Source organism: Temnothorax longispinosus, chromosome 12, assembly GCF_030848805.1.
Source record: "Temnothorax longispinosus isolate EJ_2023e chromosome 12, Tlon_JGU_v1, whole genome shotgun sequence".
NCBI lineage: Eukaryota > Metazoa > Arthropoda > Insecta > Hymenoptera > Formicidae > Temnothorax > Temnothorax longispinosus.
In genome coordinates, this window is record NC_092369.1 from 13,004,781 (window position 1) to 13,028,592 (window position 23,812).

The 23,812-nt window shown below is 46.2% G+C and overlaps 4 protein-coding genes across 15 annotated transcripts; 3 read left to right on the forward strand and 1 right to left on the reverse strand.

The window, feature by feature from the left end:
- Positions 1–2,965: 2,965 nt before the first annotated feature.
- LOC139823129 (uncharacterized) lies at positions 2,966–16,221 on the reverse strand. Of its 12 annotated transcripts, none has more exons than XR_011734705.1 (9): positions 16,080–16,221; positions 14,884–15,106; positions 12,202–12,561; positions 12,024–12,104; positions 7,487–11,093; positions 6,733–7,011; positions 5,984–6,182; positions 3,641–3,847; positions 2,966–3,432 (listed from the first exon to the last, which is right to left on the reverse strand). XR_011734705.1 is itself a non-coding variant. In XM_071795461.1 (7 exons), exons 1-7 carry the CDS (start codon positions 14,929–14,931, stop codon positions 3,775–3,777), a joined length of 4,647 nt encoding a protein of 1,548 aa, XP_071651562.1. In that variant the 5' UTR covers positions 14,932–16,220; the 3' UTR covers positions 3,479–3,774. The 12 variants fall into 12 exon arrangements, 2 of the variants coding, with proteins under 2 accessions (XP_071651562.1, XP_071651563.1); XR_011734707.1 differs by having other exon boundaries at positions 14,884–15,020; positions 16,080–16,220; XR_011734706.1 differs by having other exon boundaries at positions 15,591–16,220.
- A 2,317-nt stretch (positions 16,222–18,538) lies between these two features.
- LOC139823145 (protein dj-1beta) lies at positions 18,539–20,743 on the forward strand. Its single transcript, XM_071795499.1, has 4 exons — positions 18,539–18,807; positions 19,453–19,614; positions 19,694–19,883; positions 20,174–20,743. Exons 1-4 carry the CDS (start codon positions 18,700–18,702, stop codon positions 20,299–20,301), a joined length of 588 nt encoding a protein of 195 aa, XP_071651600.1. The 5' UTR covers positions 18,539–18,699; the 3' UTR covers positions 20,302–20,743.
- Positions 20,744–20,869: 126 nt separating this feature from the next.
- Positions 20,870–22,470, forward strand: LOC139823143 (histone-arginine methyltransferase METTL23). The gene is made up of 2 exons (XM_071795497.1): positions 20,870–21,191; positions 21,748–22,470. Exons 1-2 carry the CDS (start codon positions 21,006–21,008, stop codon positions 22,330–22,332), a joined length of 771 nt encoding a protein of 256 aa, XP_071651598.1. The 5' UTR covers positions 20,870–21,005; the 3' UTR covers positions 22,333–22,470.
- Positions 22,471–22,521: 51 nt separating this feature from the next.
- LOC139823144 (acyl-CoA-binding domain-containing protein 6) lies at positions 22,522–23,470 on the forward strand. Its single transcript, XM_071795498.1, has one exon. The coding sequence runs from the start codon at positions 22,665–22,667 to the stop codon at positions 23,382–23,384; it is 720 nt and encodes a 239-aa protein (XP_071651599.1). The 5' UTR covers positions 22,522–22,664; the 3' UTR covers positions 23,385–23,470.
- The last annotated feature ends 342 nt before the right edge of the window (positions 23,471–23,812 follow it).

A 23,812-nucleotide genomic window follows, 5' to 3' on the forward strand; every position in this document is an offset into this window, starting at 1 on the left:
TATTTTGCAACGTAGCCCTTTACTTTGAAATGCACTCGAAAGAATGTTCCTAATTAAATTCTCTCATATATCACATATCACTCTCTCTCGCATCACATTTTTTTACGGCTGTTTGTTAATTGTCAAGAGAAAAGAATTATAGCTTTCGAACAATTTTATAAGTGCGTTGAAGCGACTTGAAGCGTTTCTTTTCATTCAGATATCTTTTTATTTGAAAATCACACGCAACAAAATTCTCAATGCGTCACTTCTCGCCTCCTCACATAATGCCGACGAGATAACTCCTTAAATGGGCAATTTTAGCATCCTGAGTATTTTTTTTCCTTTTTTTTTTTAAGTACATAATGACCTTCCGAGCCTTCCTGTCCAGGAAGGCTGCTTTACAGACGTTGCAAAGCCGCGCACTTAAGGATTAAATTAAGCGCATTGAAAAGCAATGGGGATTACGTTGCGAGAAGATGGCCCTTTCCTAGAATTTTCCACACTGCTGTCTCTCCCAAGTAAATTTCAAAGGTGACACGCGAAGAGCTATCGACTAACCTTTTTCAAAAAATCTCCGATCGTCCGTGCGCGTTTCGCCGCGTTTCTTTCTTGCGATCGGCGTGTCCCGACTCCCGCATGTGATCCTTACGTGCCCATCAATTTCGCCGAAGACTTTTCTGCAATGGCGAAGGTAAGACGAGGGTGAGACGAGAAGAGCAAATCGGACGCTAACGGACTTCCAACAGATGTGTGCTCCGAAATCGCGTCTCGATCTCGAAGCCTCGCGGACTTACCAAAATGATCCACGGATCGGCGATCCCCCGTGACGACGTGTCGCGCGCGAATCGTGGAAACTCAACGGAAACCTCGAATGGAAACGCGAAAATACGAAACGGTGAAAAAACGAGAAAAACCGAGGACGAAAATGGAACTGGAACTGAGAAACTCAAACTGAACGCGAGCGCACGCTCGCCGGAGCGAGGGGGAGGGGGAGGGAACACCGCGACTTCCAGTTGCAGTGACTTCCGTCGTCGTCGCGTCGCGTCGTCGACGGAACGTCGCCACAGGGACCCCTAGGGAGGGAGGGAAATTCGACGGGGGTCGTTACACGCGCGGGGGAACCGATCGGACATGCCGATCGTCGCCGGCGACGCGAAATGGACGCCGCGTTAAATGCGCCGTGCGACGCTGTTTTGACTAGCGTCGCCCGCAAATTAGCTGACTGGCGCGAGAACGCTATTCAGGTGTTTGCAGAACGGAGACAAAAAAGGACGACGCGCGGAGGCGGAAAGGTGGCGTCGAATTCCCTCCCCCCACCCCCCCTTCGTTTACCGAGTTGTCTCGGAACGGATTTCGATCGAGATTCCGGACCCAATTCGCCGAGCGACGTCCGTTTTACAAATTAATACAAATTAATGCAAATAGAACTACCGTTTTGTTGCTCGACACGTGAAAAGAAAAATCCGAATCGTACAGTTGGAAGTTCTGCTCTGCAATTCTGCGATCGTCGCCGATTACGTTGAATATTTCACGTAGATACTCCCTTTTTTATTCGCAGCTACTTCAAAATCGCAGTGGTGACATCTACAGATGAATCTACGAAGCTTGAAGCGACTAATCGGAAGATAAAAAGAATTTCTTCCTTGAATCGCGAAGATTGGATTTCAAAAGATACATTTTAGAAAAATTTAAAAATAAAAAGCTTATATATATTAATTTTAGAAATCAACTTTTAATACCTTTGTCCTTTTTAATTTTTAACAGCTTCTGTTCTCTTAAAATTTTACTAGCTTCAGTCCTGTTTCAATTGCGAAACGTAAAATAATCGCTCTTTACTTTTTTTTTATAATTAAACGTTTGAATATTTCCATCGCTTAAAAATCGGATATACAAAGTATCTCAGGTGTATCAAAATTATATTGTTCCTCAACGAAGTCAGGATATGTCGTCTGGATATCGGTTATATGTCAGCGCAAAATTATGAAATAAGTAGTCATTAATTACATATTTTACATGCTATTTCTAGTAATCAATATGTCATTGTCGCAAGATGTACTAAGAGATCGCACGAAATATTTACAAAAAAAAAAAATATACAGGTGTTACACTGTTGGCTTTTAGGCTTTAGATATCATTCACGTTTAAGTCGAAACATGTTGCGCTCGTTGGCACGTAGACGCACGGTTTTGTCTCTTCATTCGAATAGCCCGGGATTCCCTGCGAGATATCAAAGCTCTGAAAATTCGGAACGAAAAGATATGAGAATATTTCGCATTGCTAATCGTCTAGCTTAACACTTTACGACGGAGCGTAATGAGAACCAACAGAGAAGGCTGTATACACTAATCCAAAGAGTCGACATAAAGATGAATAATTATTTACATTTTAATCGTAGATATTCATTAAACAAATTGTAATTTAATAATAATTTAATAACGTTATACGTGTCTTCCTAAAAGTTACACGTAGAAAAGTCACTATGTCCGAGACGTAAACTGTGCGCGAGCCGCTGACGACTTACGTATCTCTTATGCATGGCCAAGCAAAAGGTGCAGACTTGCGGCCTTGTCGGGCAAGCGCCGCTGCTCTCTAAGAGACGCGTGCAGGGTTGATCTATGGAACCCGCGACGAGCATGGCGTTCAAGTGGCTAATGTAACTGCTGGCCAACCTTAATGTCTCTATTTTCGACAGCTTCCGGTCGGCCGGCTCGGTCGGGATCAGGGTTCTCAGGGCGCCGAAGGCCGTGTTCACGCTGCACAACGAAGATCGCGTTCCTTCAGACTGCGCACCCGCGTTCCTAAATCGCTCTATCAGTATCAGGCCTATCTCGTACGTTATAATCACGTTAAAACCGGAAGAAGCGGTCCGAAGATAAACGGTCCATTCGAGAGAAATCTCACGCGGGCAAAAACGCGCGCGCCGAATCTTATTATCTTCCTCTCTCGCGCAATGAGAAATGAATAATCCGCTTATTTTCGGCGGCTGACGCGAAAGACGCGAGTCGCACGGACAGTCGCAAAAATGCTTTTTCACCTATGAGTGCGATCTCTCTCTCGAGCGTTCGCTTGGTACCGCTGCCTCGTCGGCTCCTCCCGCCTGCGTGCCGCCATGCCGTGGACGCGACTACGGAATAGCGATTACGCCGACCGTTCACGACGACGCCGTCTTCATCAATGAGCGACCGGCAGGCACAGCCTCTTTCCGTTCCTCCGGAATATGAAATTTCCTCATCTCTCTGTGTCACGCATGCTTAACATCCCCCCGTCCCGTTATCGCGCGCTCTCTCTCTCTCTCTCTCCCTTTGCTCCTTCTTTCCCTCAGCCTTCCGAGTCGTTCGACACGCATGTGAGCCGCACGTGTGTGCGATCAGGGACGGATAAAGATCTTCTCTCTCTCTTGCTCTTTCCTTCCCCTCTTTTTCCTCCTTTTCTGTTCTCTATCACAGTGCGCTAAAATTGCGGCGAAAGAAAAAAAACATAAAGAACGCAGAATAAATAAATTATAAATTACATTTATAAAAATATCATGTATCTTAGAAGGTAATGTGTTCGCATTCGAGAAGTGTCAAAGTGTGAACGTCGAAGCTATAATTGAATCTTGGTTACACATTTGATCGCCCCTCGCGTACTGAAGTCAAACTTACAATGAAGTACATACTTGCGATAGAAGCGCTAGAGAAATGCTCCACACAACACGCATTCAACTTCGTCCCTGCTCTCTCCCACACACACCCACACCGCCGAGCGCTGCATTCCGTGTAAAGTGGACGGCGGCTGCGTTTCGCATTAAGCTCAATAAAAACGTGGATGACCGCAGCGACCGGGCGATAGAGAAGGGTATAGGGAAAAAATTCCATCTGCAAAACTAATTAACGTCCCCCGTTACAACGTGCTCCCATCCGCCCGCAGTTTCCCCGATTTTTCCAGTTTCTCTCTCTCTCTTTTTTTCTTACACGATTACGCTGCTGAAAACACTAAACGCTAAAATTTATAGTTTCGTCGGCTCGTCGATCAAACTTCAGCGCTGGGCGACGTATAATCATGCATGGATTACCTAAAGCGCGAGAAAGAGAATAATTGGAAGGAAAACGTGCTGAGCTATTCCTCGATTTTCGTATGAAATGTTTACTCAATTAAATAACTTGGTTACATCGAATCAGTTACACAGCATAAAATTTACATGTTTCTCAAGTGGTCGTCATATAAGATTATACTTCAATGTTCGATATTGTCGAAGAAACATTACGCAGGGTCAGCTAATATAAGACAGAAGTAAATTTCCATGAATTTAATCATTATCGTTAATCGTTGATGAACCGCGCCGCTTACCGGGTAGGTAAAAGGAATACCTTAATAGAAATACATATAGAAAATATTCACGAGTGTCTGATATATTAATAAAATAATAATAAAACTTAGATTACACATTTTACGCGACTATGCGGACGATCGAGCAGATTGATGTGGAAGGTTCGTCGTATGGCGATTATAAAATGCTCGAAATGACTCTGCGTCGTGCATCGGGTTTTTTTTTTTTTACGTAAGGTAAACACCGACATAGTCATTTTTCATTGTACTTATACGCACTACTAATGCGACATAATATAAAATTAATTGAAACTAGGTAAAAGTTTTGGCGTAAGATTTGTAGAAAGATGGATAAACAAAACGTTCCACTCGCTCCAAGACCGTTCGGCTTGTCGCCCTCGGCTCCTCTTTTTTTCACTTTTACATGATCGTACTTACATGATCGTACTTATCACTTACGAGAGAATAACTCTTATAAAACATATATATAATTATATACAGAGTGCCTGGTAATTACCGTGCAGTCTCTCGTGGACAAGTAGAACAAGTTGAACCGAATAGAAAAGTCCATTATCTTTACGGACTTTTCTATTCAGTTTAATTCGCTCTATCTGCACACGAAAAATTGCACGGTAATTTTCAGACATCCTGTACATTATATATTTAATATACATAATTATATAAATATACATAATTACATATATTTAATATATATAATCTTATATATATATTCTATGTATATATATTTTTAAAAACACATGTATATACACATATGGAAGAATAAAAAACGCGGTGTAATTTCACTTCATACAAGCACTTTGGCATGTGTACCACTTAAAATCAGATTTAAAAAAAAGATAAAGCCAAGATCAATCGCGAGGTTGGACGCGATCGACGAGCGGTGACGTTGATAGCGCAGAGGAGCAATTATAACGGTATAATATCTAGAGAACTTGAAAATAGCTTATATATCAAGCATTTGTCGTATTTATGTATATATAAATCTCAATCTCTCTAAGAATGTGCCAGCACCGATGATGTAGCGCCGGGTCTAAAATATCTTGTACTATTTACAATAGCGAGACAATTACAATTATCATATTTGTCGCGCATGTGTGTGTGTGTATATATATATATATGTGTACGTGTATGTATATATATGTATATATATATATATATAATTTCTTTCCTTATACATCGATCTGAAAGACCATAAAAATAACTTCTGATCTTAGATGGTAAATTACAGCGATATCCCGAATGGCTCTTCAAAAGATCGTCCGTGCCTCGAAAGAACGCTAAGTGTATTGTATATTACACGCGTACATACGTTTAATATACGCGAATATATGTATATAACATATCGCGCCTAAATTGTTTGAGTGATATACATATATCTACATATATTATATATATGTATATATATATATATATATTTTATATATATAATATTATATAAATATATTAATACATATATATATATATATATATATAATGTATATATTATATACATATAAATATGCTTATTGACGCGATCCACGTGCGGCTTCTTCCAGTGCGCGAACTTTAAGCTCGCGCTCACGCTGTTGTCTAAAAAATACCCTTTGTTAGTTCGGGTACACCCTACTGCCTTAAGTCATAGCATTATGCAACAAAGTCAGGTAAGCTGTGATAGTGATTTCAAGGGACAAACCTTAGGTACTCCTCGTGATGTGCCACGAGAGACGCGTGCGCAGGGAACCGATCACGCTCCATCATGAGGTGCCGTTGCAGCTGTTCGTGGTGCGCCGCCATATCCGCATAAGGTCTTCCTAGGAGTTCCGCCGGGTGAAGCGCCAGGGCGGGATCGCGCGGCATTAAACCGGGACGAGGGTAATTGGCGCTGGCCGCAGCTGTGGACGAAGATCACCACGTGTGTTATAAGAAACAAGAGAACGAATTCAAGAGACGTTACTAATTCGCATTATTATTCAATCATTGCCTGGCGCGCACAATAATTAATCTCGAAAGAGTACTCGCTTAGCGAAAGCGTATTCTCGTAACTTGTAAAGATAGAGAGAACTCCGCGCGCGGAATTAAACAATAAACCCTTAAGCTAAATCCCTGAAGTGTTACTTCACATCTCCAGGCACACGCACACGCACACTCGCGCCTATTCCTCGACAACACTCACTCGCACTTGCACCTGCGACGGTGATAAGCGACTAGCCAGAGATCAGAGTCGAGCAACTGGAAAATCGCAGGCGTGCTGACGATAACGGTGCGGGAAAGAAGGATCGTCCTGACCTAGACCTTAGGCAAGTGTAGGTAACGTAGGACGGATCAATGAGAAAATACACGGCTGCCGAGCGACGAGGAATAAGCAAGAGCGGCGGTTTTCTTAAAGGAGAAGCTCTTCGGGAAGCTTTTAGAAGAAACATCCTGGATTTGTGTAGGACCTACCCGGCAGAGGAAATCCAGCCGCAGCCGCAGCGGCTTCCTGCTGTTGCTGAGCCTGTTGCTGGGCCTGTTGCTGTCCCGGATGTAAGTGCAAGTGCGTATGCGCATGCGTATGCGCGTGAGTGTGAGCATGATATTCGGGCGAGATGCCAGCCATTTGCAATCGGACCATCGGGTCAGCGGCCAGAGCCAGCCGTTCTTCCAGCTGGCCGTGGTGATGAGCCGCCACGGGATGGCCAGCCGCTCCACCCGCTGGCCCCCCGCCGGCTGCAGTCGGAATCCCTAAACGCGACAGCGCTTCGATCACATAACTCGAAGATCACAGATACGATTCTCATGCCCGATTTCTTCATCTCCAGCTAACCGTCGGAATAAAGTTATCTCAGAGAGAAAGAGGGAGGAGTCGCTCCTTTCAAATGTCTACCGCTACAGTTATGCTACAGTTATGATACAGAGAGCCAAGGTCTCCTTAGCCGTCTCGTGGACAGAGTTAACTGGCGCTGAAGAAATCGGCCATTCGTTTTAAACAATTAGTCTCTACCTACGTCGCATCCCTCAAAAGTCTTGGCGCTCTCGGTCTACTAATTCTTTCACCCCCGACCTACCCGATTTTTCTCTTACATCAGCCTCTCGGCTATAAAATTTTTAATCAATTCGAATTTTGAAAAGTACAAGTCGTACGGTCGAACGAATGTAAATAGTCGACGAGGTCTCTATCTCTACCGCCGAGAAGTGTGTTAACTTTGTCAACAATTACCTAATCGTTCGAGTCGTTCCCTCTCGAGTTGGCTCGGACCCGGTGGTGCTCCGTAGAGGCCGAATTGGTGTAAGGCTTGAGGAGGTCCAGAGGGACCCGGTGCCAAGCCGGCGGCAGCGTATCGACGATGTATCTCCAGCCAGTGAGGATCGACCGGTGGCGCCGGCATCGGTCTGGGTGTGCCCTTGAACAGCTCTTCCTTCAATCGGTCGCTTAATTCTCTCTCGCGTAGCTCACGTATCTCGCGTTCCCTCTTCTCGCGCTCCAAGTGTTCCAACTCGAGGCGCTGAGCTGCCGCGGCTTCGCGTCCGTAAATGTAGTGCAGCATCGGGTCGGGCGGGGCTGGATGTCTCGCAGGTGAGAAGGCGGCGTGCGGTCTAGCGTATTCGGACAGTTGCCTGAGCGCCGGGGTATCCGCATAGGAACCTGGACGCGTGGCGTAACGGTCGTAAGGCGAAACGACGGGCTCGAGGGGACCACGACTGGGCGGTTTGCACACCTCGGGCTGCTTCTCGGGCGTCGTCATCTTCCGGGCTTGCTGCGCTGCAGCGGCGGCACGATCGCGCTCCTCCCGTTCCCGCTCCGCCTGCTTCCGCGAGCGTTCCTCGCGCTTCCGCGCGAGTTTCGAGTCCGGCACGGGCTTGAACATCAGGTCGGTGCGCGTGCACGAGTTGTTCTCGCCGCGATTCCAGTGTCTCAGGAAGATCGCCGACTGCGATCGGTGACACTCGGAATCCTCGATACGCGGCTCCGGTGACGGTCCACGGGGGCTGGCGGAATCCTCCGGTTCCTGGTCCATGTCCTGCTCGATCTTCGGCTCTGGCACGACCTGCGGTTGCTGCGATTGCGGCGGACGATGATGATGGTGCCCGGAACTAGATGACGTCAGACACGTTGCCGAGACCATCGCCTTGCGTTGGCTGCTGTGCGAGCTGTGTGACGAGGAATGGCTGTGGGAGCTGTGCGAGGAGATGGTCAAAAGTTTGTCGTGGTGCAAATTGGTTGGCTGTTGATGCATGCTGGATGAATGATGATGACTCGCGATCAGGTTCTCGCCCTCCTCCCTGCTCGTGACGCTCGAGCTGGTGCTGGCGTGATGCGCCGCCATCATGGCGCTGCTGCTCTCCTGGCTACGCTGCGGCGAAGGCGGCGGAATGGCGTGAGGCACTGGGCCGTAGGCATACGGCGGGAAGGACGGGTATCCTCCCTGGAGCGGCGCATATCCCGGATAGGCATGAGGATGATACGGATGCATGGCGGTGAACAGCGAGTGATGCATCAGCGGATGATGCGGATGGAAGGGATGTGCCATGTGCGGGCTCGGTTGTTGCGCGGGATGCATCACTGGCTGCGGGATCGAACTGGGCGGCGGTGGCAAACTCGGCGTCGGAGTCGGCGTGGGCGTCGGCGACGCCGCAACCGGCTGTATCGATGGTACCGTCTGACTAGCAGGTGGTACGGAGTGCTTGCTCGGCGTTGGTGGTTTGCTCGTGCCGTCTGGATCCTTCTTGATGTTATCCAAGCTCGGCCCGGGGAAAGAGGAACTTTGGAAGCCCGGTACCTTGACTTCTTTCAAACTTTGCAGAGGATCCAGTTCCGGTGGGATGATCTCCTGCTTGATTTTCAAGTTCTGCGGTTCCATCGGTGGGGTTCCGGCCAGATTGTAGATACCCACGGGCTTCTCCATCGGCAGCATCCCGCCGGACTGTATTGGCTGAAACAGATTACTTGGCTCCGATCGTTGTTCCGGTTCGTTGTTCTCGCTCGCCCGCTCCGGAATACGATCTGACACCATGCGAGAGTCGGAAACTCTGCTGTCTCGAGCCCGCTCGCTCGACAGTCTGTCATCCGCTAATCTCTCGGCGTTTCTGCTCTCGGCCGACATCACGGTCAGGCCGAGCGGCTGCGACGGCGGGCTCGGCATCGACGGCATCTGCCCGATTGGGCCACCGATCCCGGCCGACACGCTCTGCGAGATGTTAAGGTTCAATGGCGGTGGTCCCGTCATGTTCTGCGGCAGCGTTTGCGCGGAACTCTGCAAACTCTCGGTCACATGACTACGAAGATTCGTTGGTCCCATATTCTGCGCGCTGGGCGGAACGCTATTCGGTGCCATCTGCGGTGGTATATTCTGCGACAAATTCTGTGGCACGTTCTGCACCGGTAACTGCGGCGGTGGTGGTTGTACGTATTGCATACTCAGACTTGTCGGCAGTCCACCGATGCCAGCACCACTCTGCTGTTGACCGGGCGATATTACCGGGATTTGCGAACTTGTGATAGTTGCCTGCGAGCCTACGCTCGTTATAATACCAGGTATCGTTTGCGACAGATTGCGAACCGTGGTCGGACCGGCGTCGCTGGGAACTGGTCCAACCTGTTGCGCAGACGTGCTCAGGTTCAGCTGCGTCGGTTCGGGATCCTTGCCTATTTCTTCATTGGACATCGTCGGCGACATCGTCGATTCAATTGGCATCGGTTCCAACTTCAATGGTTGAGTCATAGCTAACGGCACGTCTTCCGTCTGGTCCATCATCTTGCTTTGATCCACTGGTTCTTGGTCCAGCAAGCCGGGCGGCTTCTTCTCCAGACTGTGTATCACCGGTACCGATATTGGCAGGCTCTGTATCACGGCTGGCACCGGGGTGGACGCCGGTGTCGGCTCGGATGGTTCCTCGGGCGTCGTGACGGCCGGACTACTCACGGGCTCTTCCGCACCGGCTACGCCAGCGACCGTCGGCGGCGTCGGTTGATTCTCGTTTGCGTCGCCCTCCGTTTCTCTCTCCGGCTCATCCATCAGGGAGTTGCTGTCGGTAGTGAGAGATTCGGACGGACTTTCGGGCCGTTCGCCACCGCCGCGCTTCCGCTTCTGCGCGTCCTTGTCCTCGTCGTTGCAGGCGTCGTCCACCTGACCCGAGCGTTTTTGACCCTTCTTGGGCGTGTCCGCTTTGCCGGACGATTTCTTCTTACTCTTATCGGGCGTCTGTTGCTGCTGCTGCTGTTGCTGCTGCTTCTCCTGATCGGGCGTGTCCGTGCCACCGGTTCGTCGCGGTCTCGCTGGTCTCGGTGTCTCCTTAGCCTTGTTCCGCGTGCGCATCCTACCAGGACTCTCAGGCGATTCCGCCGGCACCGGGCGGAATAGATAAGGCGGCGCGGGTGGCAATTCCCCGGTCTTCTTCAGGTGTGATCGACATTCTGCACAGAGTAACAATCGATCCTTGCCGGCCACCTGATAATCCTTCGAGTTGGTGGAGAAACAGTGCTGGCACGAGTGTGCCGTGCCGTTCGTATTAGTGTCACGCGAGTCGCTGTCCTCCTCCGAATTGTCGTCCTCGGTCACGGAACTGATCTCGCCGCCGGGATTGTGGCTGGCCGGAGTGCCGACCGGCACGGTCTCAGCCTCGGACACGGCCTCCTTCGCGCTAATGTTGGCCGTCGGCTGTGTGTCCTTAGTTGGCGTGGGTACCTCCTCCTTAGGTGTGCCGGCGCGTGAATTGCGCGTATTACGAATTCGCCGTAGCGAGCTCTGTCTGCGTCGCCGATGTGGTCGATTGTTATTTGCGCCCGGCGTCTTCTTCCATAAGTAATAAAATTCGACGAGCTCCGGCTGTGCAGAGACAAGGTACAAAAATGGACACTTGACCACAATAAAACTTTCTCCTACCGTAACAAAACTTTGAATTTAAAAGATTTATGTATTTTCCGACTAAGACAAAACCAGAATTTACTTGTCTGAAGTAATTTATATGAATTAGAATAGTCCTGTTTTTTTTTATATTAAAAAAAGTTTCGCCTGTCAATTTTATTTCAAGCAGGACTTTACAGAATGAGAAATCTTTGCAGCAACTTAACAATTGCCATGTTAAATTTTGTTGAAAAATGAAATTGAAATAAAAACCTCCAATTTCAAACAGATGTTACTTAAAATTTATTTAGTAACATCCACAGTTTTACTAACCTCAGTTTTAGTTTTCAACAAAATTTAACATGGTAATTGTAAAGACTAGCGACACAATTCCAAATTCCACATCAAGAGACATATAAAACTCATCCAACAAAATTGCTGTACAGTTAGAGCTTCTACGAAATTTATAAGCGTTACAACAAATTCCACAACTTGCGTTCATACTTTATGATTCTAATAACGACTATTGTTATATTCACCGCTGTTTGTGATATGCGCACTAACGATGACCTTATTACAGGTCGAAACGTTTGACGTGTGTGCGTCTCTGTTTATATTTATTTAAGTTATAATACTAGCACTAGCAGCTCGGTTCATTAACCGACTTTATTTTCTCCAATATTTCATCTACTAAACTTTGAATCACTTTTATTTTATAGCACGACTAAATAGTTACACTTTTTGTAATTTCTAATTTTCTTTTTTTTTAATCACAAACATTTGTTTGATTGCAATATAAATGCAAAAGCGTAGGGAAAAAAAAGGCGTAACGCGGGTGAAAAGCACGAGCTTACAAAAAGCCGAACCGTCAGGTAAGACGAGCAAACCGAGAATGAAAAATGAAATCTTTACCGTATCTTTGTGAGGCAGTAGATCCTTCCTAATACGCGCGAAATTCTTTCCGAACTGCCGTAGGCCCTTGACGAATCGCTTCTGCGGGGAACAACGAAAAGGACAAAAATCCGCCCGTTAGAAAACTCTCTCTTGTGGTCATAATGTTGTCAATAAAAGAGAACGAAGTGGCACGTACAGTTTCGTCCTCGGACCACTTCTTGTCGACGCTTTTCGGTATGGGACATTTGACGAGTGCCTGGAGCGCCCTACCGGGATCATAGCCAGAACTGTGGAGGGTGTCCAATGCGTTGATGGTAGTGTCGTCTCGGGAGGCGGCCACGCAACCATCATCTGGAGAACCGCCGTCACACATACCGGCGAACGCGGCCATTGAACGGGCCGCCCTCAAGTACATGAGCAGATCCCCGTCCAACGCCATGGCTGGTACCCATTTTAGCTCCTCGCGCTCCTTGGAGAATTCTGGATCGGGTGGCAGCTCTCCGGGGGGTATACCCGGCCGATACTCAGGCAAACGGGCCTGACAAGAAACCAACTCCTGTAAATCCCAAAATTCGGGATTGCGCGCGGTTAGCACCGATGATGCCAAAGCGTGTTAGTTAAGTGTGACACACCGGCTCGCCTTCTCAACACGGCCTAACTTCCGCGAATTAATCACTTTGTAACAAGTCCGTTGTAAGTCCGTCCTGTAAAGTCCCCCTTTTTTTTTCTTTTTTATTCTTTTCGCAAGAAGGTACCGATAATGAAGTTACATATATAGATACATATTTTTTTCTTCGTCTTCCTTTTTCATCCTATACGCAAACAAGAAAAATTGTGTCATTGAATATTTTATAATCCTCTTTTTCTTTGTTTGTAAAGATAAACGCGAGATACATATTCGCGAGCATGCACGCACTTCGTTAACGCGATAATCGGCCACTCCGTTTATGATAATTACCCGATAAAAATAGAATTATATCTACGAGTACATAAGTTGCGTAATGTATTTATCGTTTTACAAAGTCATGATCCGCGACATGTTTTCTAATGGGTGTTTGCAAAACGTACGTAAAACAAAGAGGAAGAAAAGGCGAATGTAGCAAGAAAAGGCGATTGTATCTGTGACTGATCGGCATGCAGCTTGCCCATTAGTCACAGATACAAATGCAGACTACCGAATGGAGAACAAAGCTTCACCTCTTCGTTTGACGGTTTTCGTTGATACCGCTTCGAATATCCCATACATATATATATATATATATATATATCCCATATATATATATATATATATATATATATATATATATATGGGATATTCTACGCGTTAGGAAGCGCCGAAGTGAAAGGTGACTTCAGATTTCAGGACGGTCTGTACAAGCGCTCGTGCTCACAGATGGTTCAAGTAAGCAATCGCGAATAATTGTTGTATGCCAACAGGTATAAACAGTGCGAGGGCGATGGTCGATCCGCTTATCGGTCGTGTCAATTAATTATTTCACCGTGACTGAACACCACTCCGAATTAAGAAAGCGTCTTCACGCCAAATGAGCCGCAATTAAACCACCATTAATGCATCGGCTCCCAAGTACGTGTTTCACGCACAGCGCGTTGCCGCTTGCAAAGAAAGACTTTCCACCGGCTTTTGTTCATACACACCGCCACACGGCGGTCGTTCGTGTGATACAACAAGTATCGCAGGAGAGCTTAACGAATACATTTCACGTGCAGCAGACGAGACAGGTCTACACCTGAAACATTCGAAGCTCTTTAATGCGTGATGCGTTAGTTGAACCATCGGATGGGAACCGGAATGCCAATCTTATCTTCGTAATAATTTCAAAAGTATTTTACATTAAACCCGCCGCTCAAAGCGGCATCGACGTGTCTTTCGCGGCTTCGATTCGTGGCTCGAATGTCCCCCCGATTAGCATAAAGTGTCTCCTCGCGAAGGTATCCCTCGGATTTACATTAAACGTGACATTTACTGTCATAGGAAATTTTCGGAATTGGCGGAGTTATGCGAAAGAAATGCGAAGTGGTTCCTGCACGGAGTCGTGTGTGCCGATCCCGAGTGCCTTATCGGTCTTATCGCTGAGAAACTTCAAGACTGATCCGCGTACTTCATACGTTTCAGATTGGATTACATATATATATATATATATATATATATATATATATATATATATATATATTTATGTAATATTCCTCCACGGAGTACACTTTTCGATCGGAGCATTACTTTTCACTGTCCGTCAGCGCGTGCGTATCTGTGTGGACATTTGTGTACGCACATACACGCGCGAACGTGCAGCTCTCTTTACATTCGTTTACATTTATCTGATTTATTGACGTAAAGAGCGTGTGAAGATCCCCACAATCTCTCTCTCGCGTTTCTTTGCTCAAGGCAGGACCGTGCATTTGAAAATAGAGAACTATATTATGTGCTCGATGCAGTAAGAAATTATCTTTGCAATGCAGATGCTCGAATATCTCTTCTCATAATTGTATATCATATTTTTAAGATACTCAGTTTCCGATTCCATGAATTGCTTAATCAGCCATGAGATATGGAGATTGTTTTTCTATGACAAGTGCTTTCTGTAATAAGAAACTTTATCATCACGAGGAAAAAATTCAACGTTACCTAAGACAACACGAGGACTCTTTTATCTACACACATACAATAACGATTACACATATAAAGTCATTACGTAATAGCGATCGATTGATGCGGGGAGGATGACAATTCGAAATTTCGTCCACACACCCCTTACCTCGCAAAACAAATGTCTACGATAATAGCGCAAGCCTCGGGATAGGCACATTGTGCAAGACAGTTAAATTAGCAAGAAAGTTTTTCAAGATATATATGGCAAACCTGATGCGAAGGGCCAACCCGAATCTCGCCCTGGGTGCCAGCAGACATCTCCCCCTCCTCCGAAGCTGCTCCGTCTTTCTCCAGCGTTTTGAGCGGCTTTGATCTTGGATTTTCAGTAAATTCCTATCATCCACCCCCTGAACCGTATAGTTATGCCATCAATATGATTGGAAAGACGATTTTGGCAACAACATTTACCGCTAACATGCTCGCATCTCGGCGTCTTTGTAAAAGATAAGAAAAACTACATTGTATATGCATCGCGCGGCTTATTTACAGAGACACAACGTAACGGAGAGCGGCTCAAGCTCTGCGATAATTTTCTACAGCGTTAGTGTGAACCTTTAGTGTATTTGCATACCACTGATTTATCAAATGAAAACATACGAAAGAACATCTGTTGTTTAAAAGTGTTCGCGCTCACATCTACAAATCTATTGTTGATTCTTGAGAATAGTTTTTTTTTCTTCTTCCTCGAATGTGAAATATCAATAAACTTCCAATATAAGTTACAAACACACGCTAGTCGAGTTTCGGACACACACGTTTCAAATAAAATGATGAAAAGTTTTTCCTGACGCAAAGCAAATACAAGATATCTACATCCCTCATGAGAAGCCCAATCCTCTCAAGCTCTACAAACTGAAATAAACACAAGAAGTAAGTTCGCGATATTTTCATACCATATCAATATAAAGTAAACTCACGAAATTAGGGTATCCAGTTCGTGTAATCTGTTAATTAATATATAATTTCAAAGTATAGTATTTATGGGGCTACCTCTCATTTCTCTCTCTCTCTCTCTCTCTCTCTCTCTCTCTCTCTCTCTTTCTCACACACGCGCGCGCACACACATGCTCCTTCTCGCTCTCTCTTTCTCTCTTGCTTCAAAGTGGTCTTGAGTCACGGTGAAAGCGGCAAACAGGCTAATTAAGCGCGCAAGCTCGAGACGCCTTCAACGAGGAGGACGATCGCGACGGTCAAAGTCGAGATTCTCGATCGCGAATCGCGGATCGCGAAAGCCGGGAGGCAAACACGCACAATCCTCGCGGTGCGTCGAGCGAGAGCGCGCTCGCGAGCGCGCGCGCACGCTCGCAAATTGTCACGCGCGATCGAGATCGGATCCGACTCCGACGACGCGATAATCGCGTGGCGTCGCGTCGCGGGGACCCACGAACGACGGACGCGCGACTCACCCGTGCTGTCGTCCCCGCGCTCCGTGGCGGCAGCCTCTCGTTCAACGACGCGCACGACGCGTCATCGTTTTCCCCGGAGGACGATCGCGCCTCGCTTCCTTCACGCGCTCCGTGCGATCGCAAGGCAAGAGCGAGTGTACCCGCGCGCGCACCACGCACGCACGCACGCGAGAGTGCCTCCACTGCCTCCGCGGCGGCGGCGTCGAGTGCGGGGACCGGAGTGCGGATCCTCGCGGGAAAGGGCCCCGCTCGACGGCAGCGGCGACGGCTGCCGCGTATTCCTCAGGGTCCCTCCTGCCCGTACTTCAATGTCCACAACACCCAAACGCGGCGGCCATAGTGCGGCGCACGGTAGCGACGCGGCCCGGCCGTACTCGCGAAGCAGCGATTCCGCCTGTCGCGTGGCCTCGCGGAATGCCGCGCGTCCCTCGCACGGTGTACACTTGACGCTCGCGCGTTATTACCTTGGTTTCGCACGCGCCTGACCGGGATCACTCCGGACTCGTTTTGTTTTACCTTTTTGGCTCTTGTCGAGTTTGACGAGTTTCCCCGAGGAAATTTTATGATCGACGTATGGGAGCGCGCAGGCCGGGGTGTCGACCAATGAGACGCGCGGCTTAGGACGCCAAATTGGAAATTAGGCTACTGATTGATTCTGCAATTGAATTTTCTGTACTTTTCATTATTCCTCCCGTTCTAATTCAAATCAACGGTCTAATTATGTATCTGTTTTATTTTGGGTGCAGAAAGTATTAACGCAAAGTATTTACACGAGTATTACGACCGAGAATGGAACAGTTACAAAGAACAAACCTTAAGGTCTATCCAGACAAACTCGCAGATGCATAAGCACATGCGTAAAGAAAATTATCCAATCGCATTGCTGTCATATGGACGCGCGTAAAATGCGATTGAATTATTTTATATTAAAATTTAATTAATTAAATAATTTTAAGGTCTATCCAGACAAATTTGCATAGGTGCATAAGCATACGCATGAAGAAATGGATTGGTCTATTTCCTTATGCATATGTATATGGACCAATCAATTTCCTTAAGCCCGTATCAGACTACGGATTGGGATTGAGATTGGATTGAAATTTAATCAATCAGAACAGAGAAAACTGATCTCAAGTTTAGTAAACTTAGCTCTGATTGGTCAAATTTCAATCCAACCTCAATCCCAATCCATAGTCTAATACGGGCATTATGCTTATGTTAATGCGCTATGCAAGTTTGTCTGGCGGGGAGCACACACTTTTGCATAACGCATAATCTGTAAGCATAAGAAAATTGATTGGTCTATTTCCTTATGCACATGTGTATGGACCAATCAATTTTCTTATGCTTACGCATTATGCGTTGTGCAGAAGTGTGTGCTCCCCGTTTTAAACCGTGATCCAGACTACGGATTGGGATTGAGAGTGGGTTGAAATTTAATTAATCAGAATAAAGAAAACTAACTTCAAATTTAGTGAACTTTGCTCTAATTGGTCAAATTTCAATCCAATCTCAATCCCAATCCGTAGTCTGATCACGGCTTTATTCCAATTGGTCAAATCCCAATCCTCAATCTTCAATGCGTATATTGCGTATACTTCAATCTCAACTTTAAGGTCCATTCACTGTGTAATGTCCATTTCTATGTATGTCATTGCAATGTAGATTAACTTTAAAAAGTAAGTTAAACTGAGATTAAAATTAATCTGCATTCGTAGAAATGTATATAAGAATTAGACAAAAAAAAATGAAAAAGTAAGTTACACCGAGATTAAATGGACATTAATAATCAACCACAGAATTGTTTCTAGCTAGATTTCTAACTAAATATTCGTGTTATCTCTAATCCAATCTATTTTTCCACGTATTAAAAAGAGAAATTAATTATTAACAAAATTATTAACAAATTCTTCTCCTCGATAAATATAGATTTCGCGCTCTCTCGTTGGAGGCAAGAGTCGGCTGGTTTTGTTTTTCAACGCTGTCATCAGCTTGTCGCATACCAATGAATGAATAATGCACCGTCTAATATCTATGTTTAGAATACTCAGAATATGAAGCAACAGCTTCTCTGGAACAATAACAAGAAGTATTGACGCAGTTCCTCGCGCATGCGCGGCGCCAACCAATGGATCCAGCGACGTGCGACGCGATTGCCGTTATTGGCGCGATAAAATTCTCGATTAAATTCGACGGACGGGAAAAAGACGGGGCACATCAAAGCCTTCGGACAGCCTTTTGATATTGTTACATTAACATTTAACAATCATATCCATAGATTCTAATCGCGCTGACGAATAACGCAAAGTTAGAGACTTTCCTGAAGTTTGCTCGATAGATCTTGGGGCGACCAATGGACCGGTTTTTCCGCCGGTACTGCGTATCTCGTTGTTTGCGATGCGCATGCGCGACGAACCCAACCCTCCGCCGTCGGTTCAACACACCGACAGCGTTGGACAGCGTGTCGCGCACGCGTGTGCGTGTGCGTGTGTGTACGTGACGTTGCTGGACGCGGTCGGACGGTCGCGACGCCGAGCTGATCTCCGAAGCGTGATTTTTGCTCGATTACCGATTTTTCCCATCCGGATCGAACAAGGTAGAGGCCTTCCGCGCCGAAACCATGGCAGAGAAAGAGAAGGATAAAGAGAAAACCGCGATCGTGTTGCTCGTCGATGGATCGGAGGAAATGGAGGCCGTGATAATTGTCGACGTCCTACGGCGCGCCGGGGTACGTCACCTAGTGCGATCGATAATCCCCAGTCTCGTGACACTCCCGACGGAAAATAAACTGTACGGCATATATGTATATATGGTCCTCGCTTTTTTTTTCTCTCTCTCTTCGTCATAATGCTCCGAAGGGGCATGGCCCCCACGTCTCTCGCCGCCTGACAATCGTCAGGATCTTATTTTTGAATGACGCTCCAGAGCGATCAATAATCCCCACTCTCTCATGTGGTATCCCCTTGGCAGAAATTAAACTATAAGATGTGTCATGTATGTCCCGATATTTACTGTGTCAGTGAATCTGGAAATCTATAGCACGCGTTACGTGCACTATAGATTTTCGGCTGGCAGTATGAATATTGCTCGACAGTCATATAATATATATATATGTATAATGTTCAATCAATTCTTTTTATAAAAATTTTCATGTTTTATCATTTGGCGAATGTTTTCAATTATATTTTTTAAATATCACAATAATAGGAGCATATGTAGCTTCTGATTGTATGACAGATATTAAATTATGTCAATTTGTTATTTTATATTAATAATATATGTCAGTTTACAGCCGTTATCAAGGAGTAAGCGATATTGTTTGTTAATTAAGCGAATTAGCATATTGGAAGTATATTGAAATACGATTGGATAGATTTCAGTCACCATAGCTGGCGTGTGGGATGGCACTTGCGTGAAGTGCAGCCGTAACGTCAAGATCTGCACAGACGCCTTGTTCACCGACGCTACTCAGGATAAGAGTTACGACATTGTCATATTGCCCGGCGGTCTTAACGGATCTAAGGCGTTCACGTCTGTAAGTTTGTTCAGCGGCAAGCGGCGTCTCTGATTTTGCTACGAAGTACGGAGTAACTATAAAAAGTTCATTTTGTTAGTCGGCGGAAGTTGGGAGGTTGTTGCAAAAACAGGACAAGGAGAACAAATTAATAGCGGCTATCTGTGCGGCCCCTACAGCCTTGAAAACGCACAACATCGGCAAGGGAAAACGCATCACTTCTTACCCGTCTATGAAGAAAGAGCTGTGCGACGACTACGAATATTGCGAGGATAAAGTGGTGGTTGACGGTATATAACAATTGGTTTACCGTATACTTGTCGAGTGATATTGATAATCTCTGATGTCGATTCCTAGCAATTTAGATTAATTTTAATCTCAGTTTAACTTATTTTCTATCTTTTTCTAATTCTTAGAACTAGAATTGACTTGCTTTTTATCTTTTTCTAGTTCTAAGAACTAGAAGAAGATAAAAAGTAAGTTGAATTAAGAGATTAAAGTTAATCTGCACTGTTAGAAATGGACATAAGTCGATCGGCAATTTGACGTCCAAGTTTCACCGGGATTGATATTTTTACAGGCAATCTCATAACGAGCCGAGGACCAGCGACTGCTATTGATTTTAGCTTGACCATCGTTAAGGAATTGCTGGACGAGGAGAGAGCCAAATGTGTCGCGAACGGGTTACTATATGAAGGCTACAAATAAAATTCTCCAAATTTCGCTTTATAGCCGCGGCTATAAAGTTCCCGGTGCATAAATTTGATGTATTTGGTGTGTTTGATTTTAGGAAGATTCTCATATACTCTAAACGCACACATACAAAAAAAATGTAGTTATAACCAAAGAAATTATAATAATATATGTACTTGAAGCGTGGAATTGAAAAAATCATATATGTACCAAAAGCGTGGAAACGAAAAAATGAATATATGTACTGAAAAGGTGAAAAATAAATTATATAAGTAATGTATGTACCGAAGCGTGGAAATTGCGATACCGAAGTGGAAGATGTGGAAGATGAATTGTAGGATAAGCGTACTGAGGCATAGTGGCAAGTGAGAGATACCACTTTAATTATACTTGAAATTCAGATGCATTTTAATGGAAACAATATACAGATAATAAAGAATCGTGTTATTTTCTTCAAGTTCGCATTTATAATTTATTAATGATATAAGAAGAGAGAGAAAGAGGACAAAGGGCAGGAAATGCGGCCATATCGAGCGGGAACCCTCGACGATTCCGCCACTGACTACTCTCGACAAAACTGCGTCCGTAAATCCCCGTCCTTGCGACGCGCGATGCGTCGCTCTCCTTACCGGCGACTCGAAACTCGAAACTCGAACGGCGCGTAAATCAACGCGGGCACGATGAGGGACGATTAGTGCGTGCGTAGGGGCGCGTCAGTGATGCCCGGTCTAGAGGAGAGTATATCGCACGACACGAGTCCACGACCCACGCGCGCCCCAATGTCCGATGGGGATCGTGCGGTGCCCGAGCAAGTGAAAAGGTTCGTCTTCAGATCGCGGAAGACGCAGGGCCGCGCCGCGCAGGACGACGAGCGCGAGGAGAGCCTGGAGATCCTCATTCCCGAGGTGAGCGCGGCGACGCCGCGACGGTGGTAACGAGTTCGCGCGCCCGCCGTATTTCCGGCCACGCGCGGTAGGGCTACCGGTGTTACGTCGCCTCTTGGTTAGGTCGTCGCTCCTGCGCCTCCTCCTCCCTCCTCCTGCGAAAGAGCAGTTTCGTCGGGCCTCGACTCTGCGCGCGTGAAATTTTTCTCTCTCGCCGTAAGATTATACTTATAGTTTCTCTTTCCGCGCCGGGACTGTCGGTTTGCAGAATTTTGCGTCGTCGCGAGTTTGTAATGAGCGCTATTGTAACGTTACGCGCGGTCATCCGCTGGCGATTGTTAAACCATTAATGTTACCGAGTTAAACAGTTCGCTGTTGTTTATTGTTTGTAATTTAGCACTCGAGTTTGTAATTTAACCCTATAATTTTTAACGTTATTGCGAGATTAAATTCTTTCCATTAATGATTGATTACGTAACTTGAGTTTGCGAATGGTTTCAACGATCTCAGTCCTAAGAAATAAAGAAATAATTTCCGACGAATAGTCTGATCACTAACTAACGATTACTGATTGCAGCTGCTGCAGGCTAATTACAGTTTCTACACCTGGCCCTGCGCGCCAGTGCTCGCCTGGTATCTCTGGGAGAACAGAGAGGACTTGGTTGGCAAGCGGGTTCTGGAGATCGGAGCCGGCACCTCGCTGCCCGGCATCCTCGCCAGCAAGTGCGGCGCCGTCGTGACTTTGAGCGACTCGGCGAGCCAACCGAGGACTCTGCAGCACATCAAGAGGTGTTGCGAGTTGAACGGAGTGGTGGATCAGGTCCAAATTGTCGGCATCACCTGGGGCTACTTCTTGTCCAGCTTGTTCTCGCTCGGACAGCTGGATCTGATCATCGGTTCCGACTGCTTTTACGAGCCCACCGTGTTCGAGGACATAGTGGTCGTCGTGGCGTTTCTGCTGGAAAAGAATCCCTGCGCGAGGTTCCTCTGCACCTACCAGGAACGTAGCGCCGATTGGTCCATAGAGCATCTGCTGAACAAGTGGGGACTGTCGTGCGTGCACATAGCCCTGGACAGTCTCGGTACGAATTCCGACGTAAACCTGCACGAATTGATGCAGGATCATACGATACACTTGTTGGATATACAACGAGCGGAATAAGCGAATCCGACTCTTACCATGATTGCAAATGGTCTCGCGAGATACGCAATTAATATCGCCAACATTCCCTGGACGGTGAGTCGTCACGAGCTCAGGCTGTACTTCTCCCAGTTCGGTTGTGTCACAGATGCCTTTGTAGGGTTCGATAAGAAAACCGGTATCCATCAACACTACGGATACGTAACGTTCTTGAAGACGGAAGATGTAAATTCCGTGCTCGAGCGTAAGCATTCTTTGGAGGGGAAAGATTTAGTCGTCTCCAGGAAGAAATAAAGTAAAACCGATAAGAGTAGTACGTTTAATTGAAGATATATCGTGCAAGTCCGTGAACGATGGCCGAAAGCGATTTGGATAGCGACGTGACCGATCTGGAGGAGACCTTCAACAGAGCTGCCAAGTATCTGCAGACATTGGTATCGGAATTAGATTCGGGCCAGCTGCTTGCATTTTACGGTCTGTACAAACAAGCGACCGTGGGCCCGTGCGACATCCCGAGGCCCAATTGGTATCAGGTGCAGGCAAAGCACAAGTGGGAAGCATGGAAGAATCTCGGGGACATGAGCCGCGAGACCGCGATGGAAAACTACGTCCACGGGATCGCGAGGATAAATCCGACGTGGGACGATGACGAGGCGAAGGCCGACTCTCCGAAATGGATCGTCTTTAGCAAACTGTCGTACGGAAGCGCGGAGTTGAACGATGAAGACAAGACGTTCTTAGATTGGATCAAAGAGGGTAACGAGGCGAAGGTACGAGAATTTTTAACCGGCGAGCCCGCGCTCGTGAACAAACCGGACGAGGAAGGCATGCATCCCATACACTGGGCCGCGGATCGCGGCTATCTCGGTATCCTGGATTACCTGATTAAGAGCGGCGCGAATGTAAATTCGCGGGATCAGTACGGGCAAACGGCCCTTCACTACGTAGTAAGTTGCGATCACGTGGACGCGGTCAAGTACTTGCTTTCGATCGGAGCTCAATCAAATGTAGCGGATAACGACGGTGTGACACCTAAAGAAATCGCGAACGAGCAGATCGCAGCTCTTTTATAATGCTATACCATTCTGTACACAAACACACTGCGTTTACGATTGTTAATTCTGTTTTACGTATATTAATAAATCCAGTGTACTGATAATCTCGCATGGAAATCATCGAGTGCCTTATTTTATATTGTACTAATCCACTCGCCATTCTAATAGAGTAAATCTTTATTTATGTACAAATAAACTCCTCTAATAGTCCATTACATTCACAGCCTAAGCACACCTTAGGTAAATGCGTGATTTGTCATTAACTAGATTTTTATAATTCACTCGCTGCCTAATTAATGTTGCGAGCGATACCGATTATAAAATAAGCGGAAATTTGTAGAGAATGCAAGGTTTGTTATCTGTAGCAACCAATAAACTGAAATCTAAAAAAATGACAAAAAAACGATGTCAGCTTTTGTCAATTATATAATTTGGAAGTCTGTTTC

Coding starts and splice junctions, on each gene's coding strand:
- LOC139823129 (XM_071795461.1), bottom strand. CDS start 14,931: ATGTCTGCTGGCACCCAGGGCGAGATTCGGGTTGGCCCTTCGCATCAG. Junction 7,012..7,486: donor GGAACGACTCGAACGATTAG/GTAATTGTTGAC, acceptor TGTCGCGTTTAG/GGATTCCGACTGCAGCCGGC. Junction 3,848..5,983: donor CATCACGAGGAGTACCTAAG/GTTTGTCCCTTG, acceptor GACGTTAATTAG/TTTTGCAGATGGAATTTTTT.
- LOC139823145 (XM_071795499.1), top strand. CDS start 18,700: ATGGCAGAGAAAGAGAAGGATAAAGAGAAAACCGCGATCGTGTTGCTC. Junction 18,808..19,452: donor ACGTCCTACGGCGCGCCGGG/GTACGTCACCTA, acceptor ACGATTGGATAG/ATTTCAGTCACCATAGCTGG. Junction 19,615..19,693: donor GATCTAAGGCGTTCACGTCT/GTAAGTTTGTTC, acceptor TCATTTTGTTAG/TCGGCGGAAGTTGGGAGGTT.
- LOC139823143 (XM_071795497.1), top strand. CDS start 21,006: ATGCCCGGTCTAGAGGAGAGTATATCGCACGACACGAGTCCACGACCC. Junction 21,192..21,747: donor TGGAGATCCTCATTCCCGAG/GTGAGCGCGGCG, acceptor TACTGATTGCAG/CTGCTGCAGGCTAATTACAG.
- LOC139823144 (XM_071795498.1), top strand. CDS start 22,665: ATGGCCGAAAGCGATTTGGATAGCGACGTGACCGATCTGGAGGAGACC.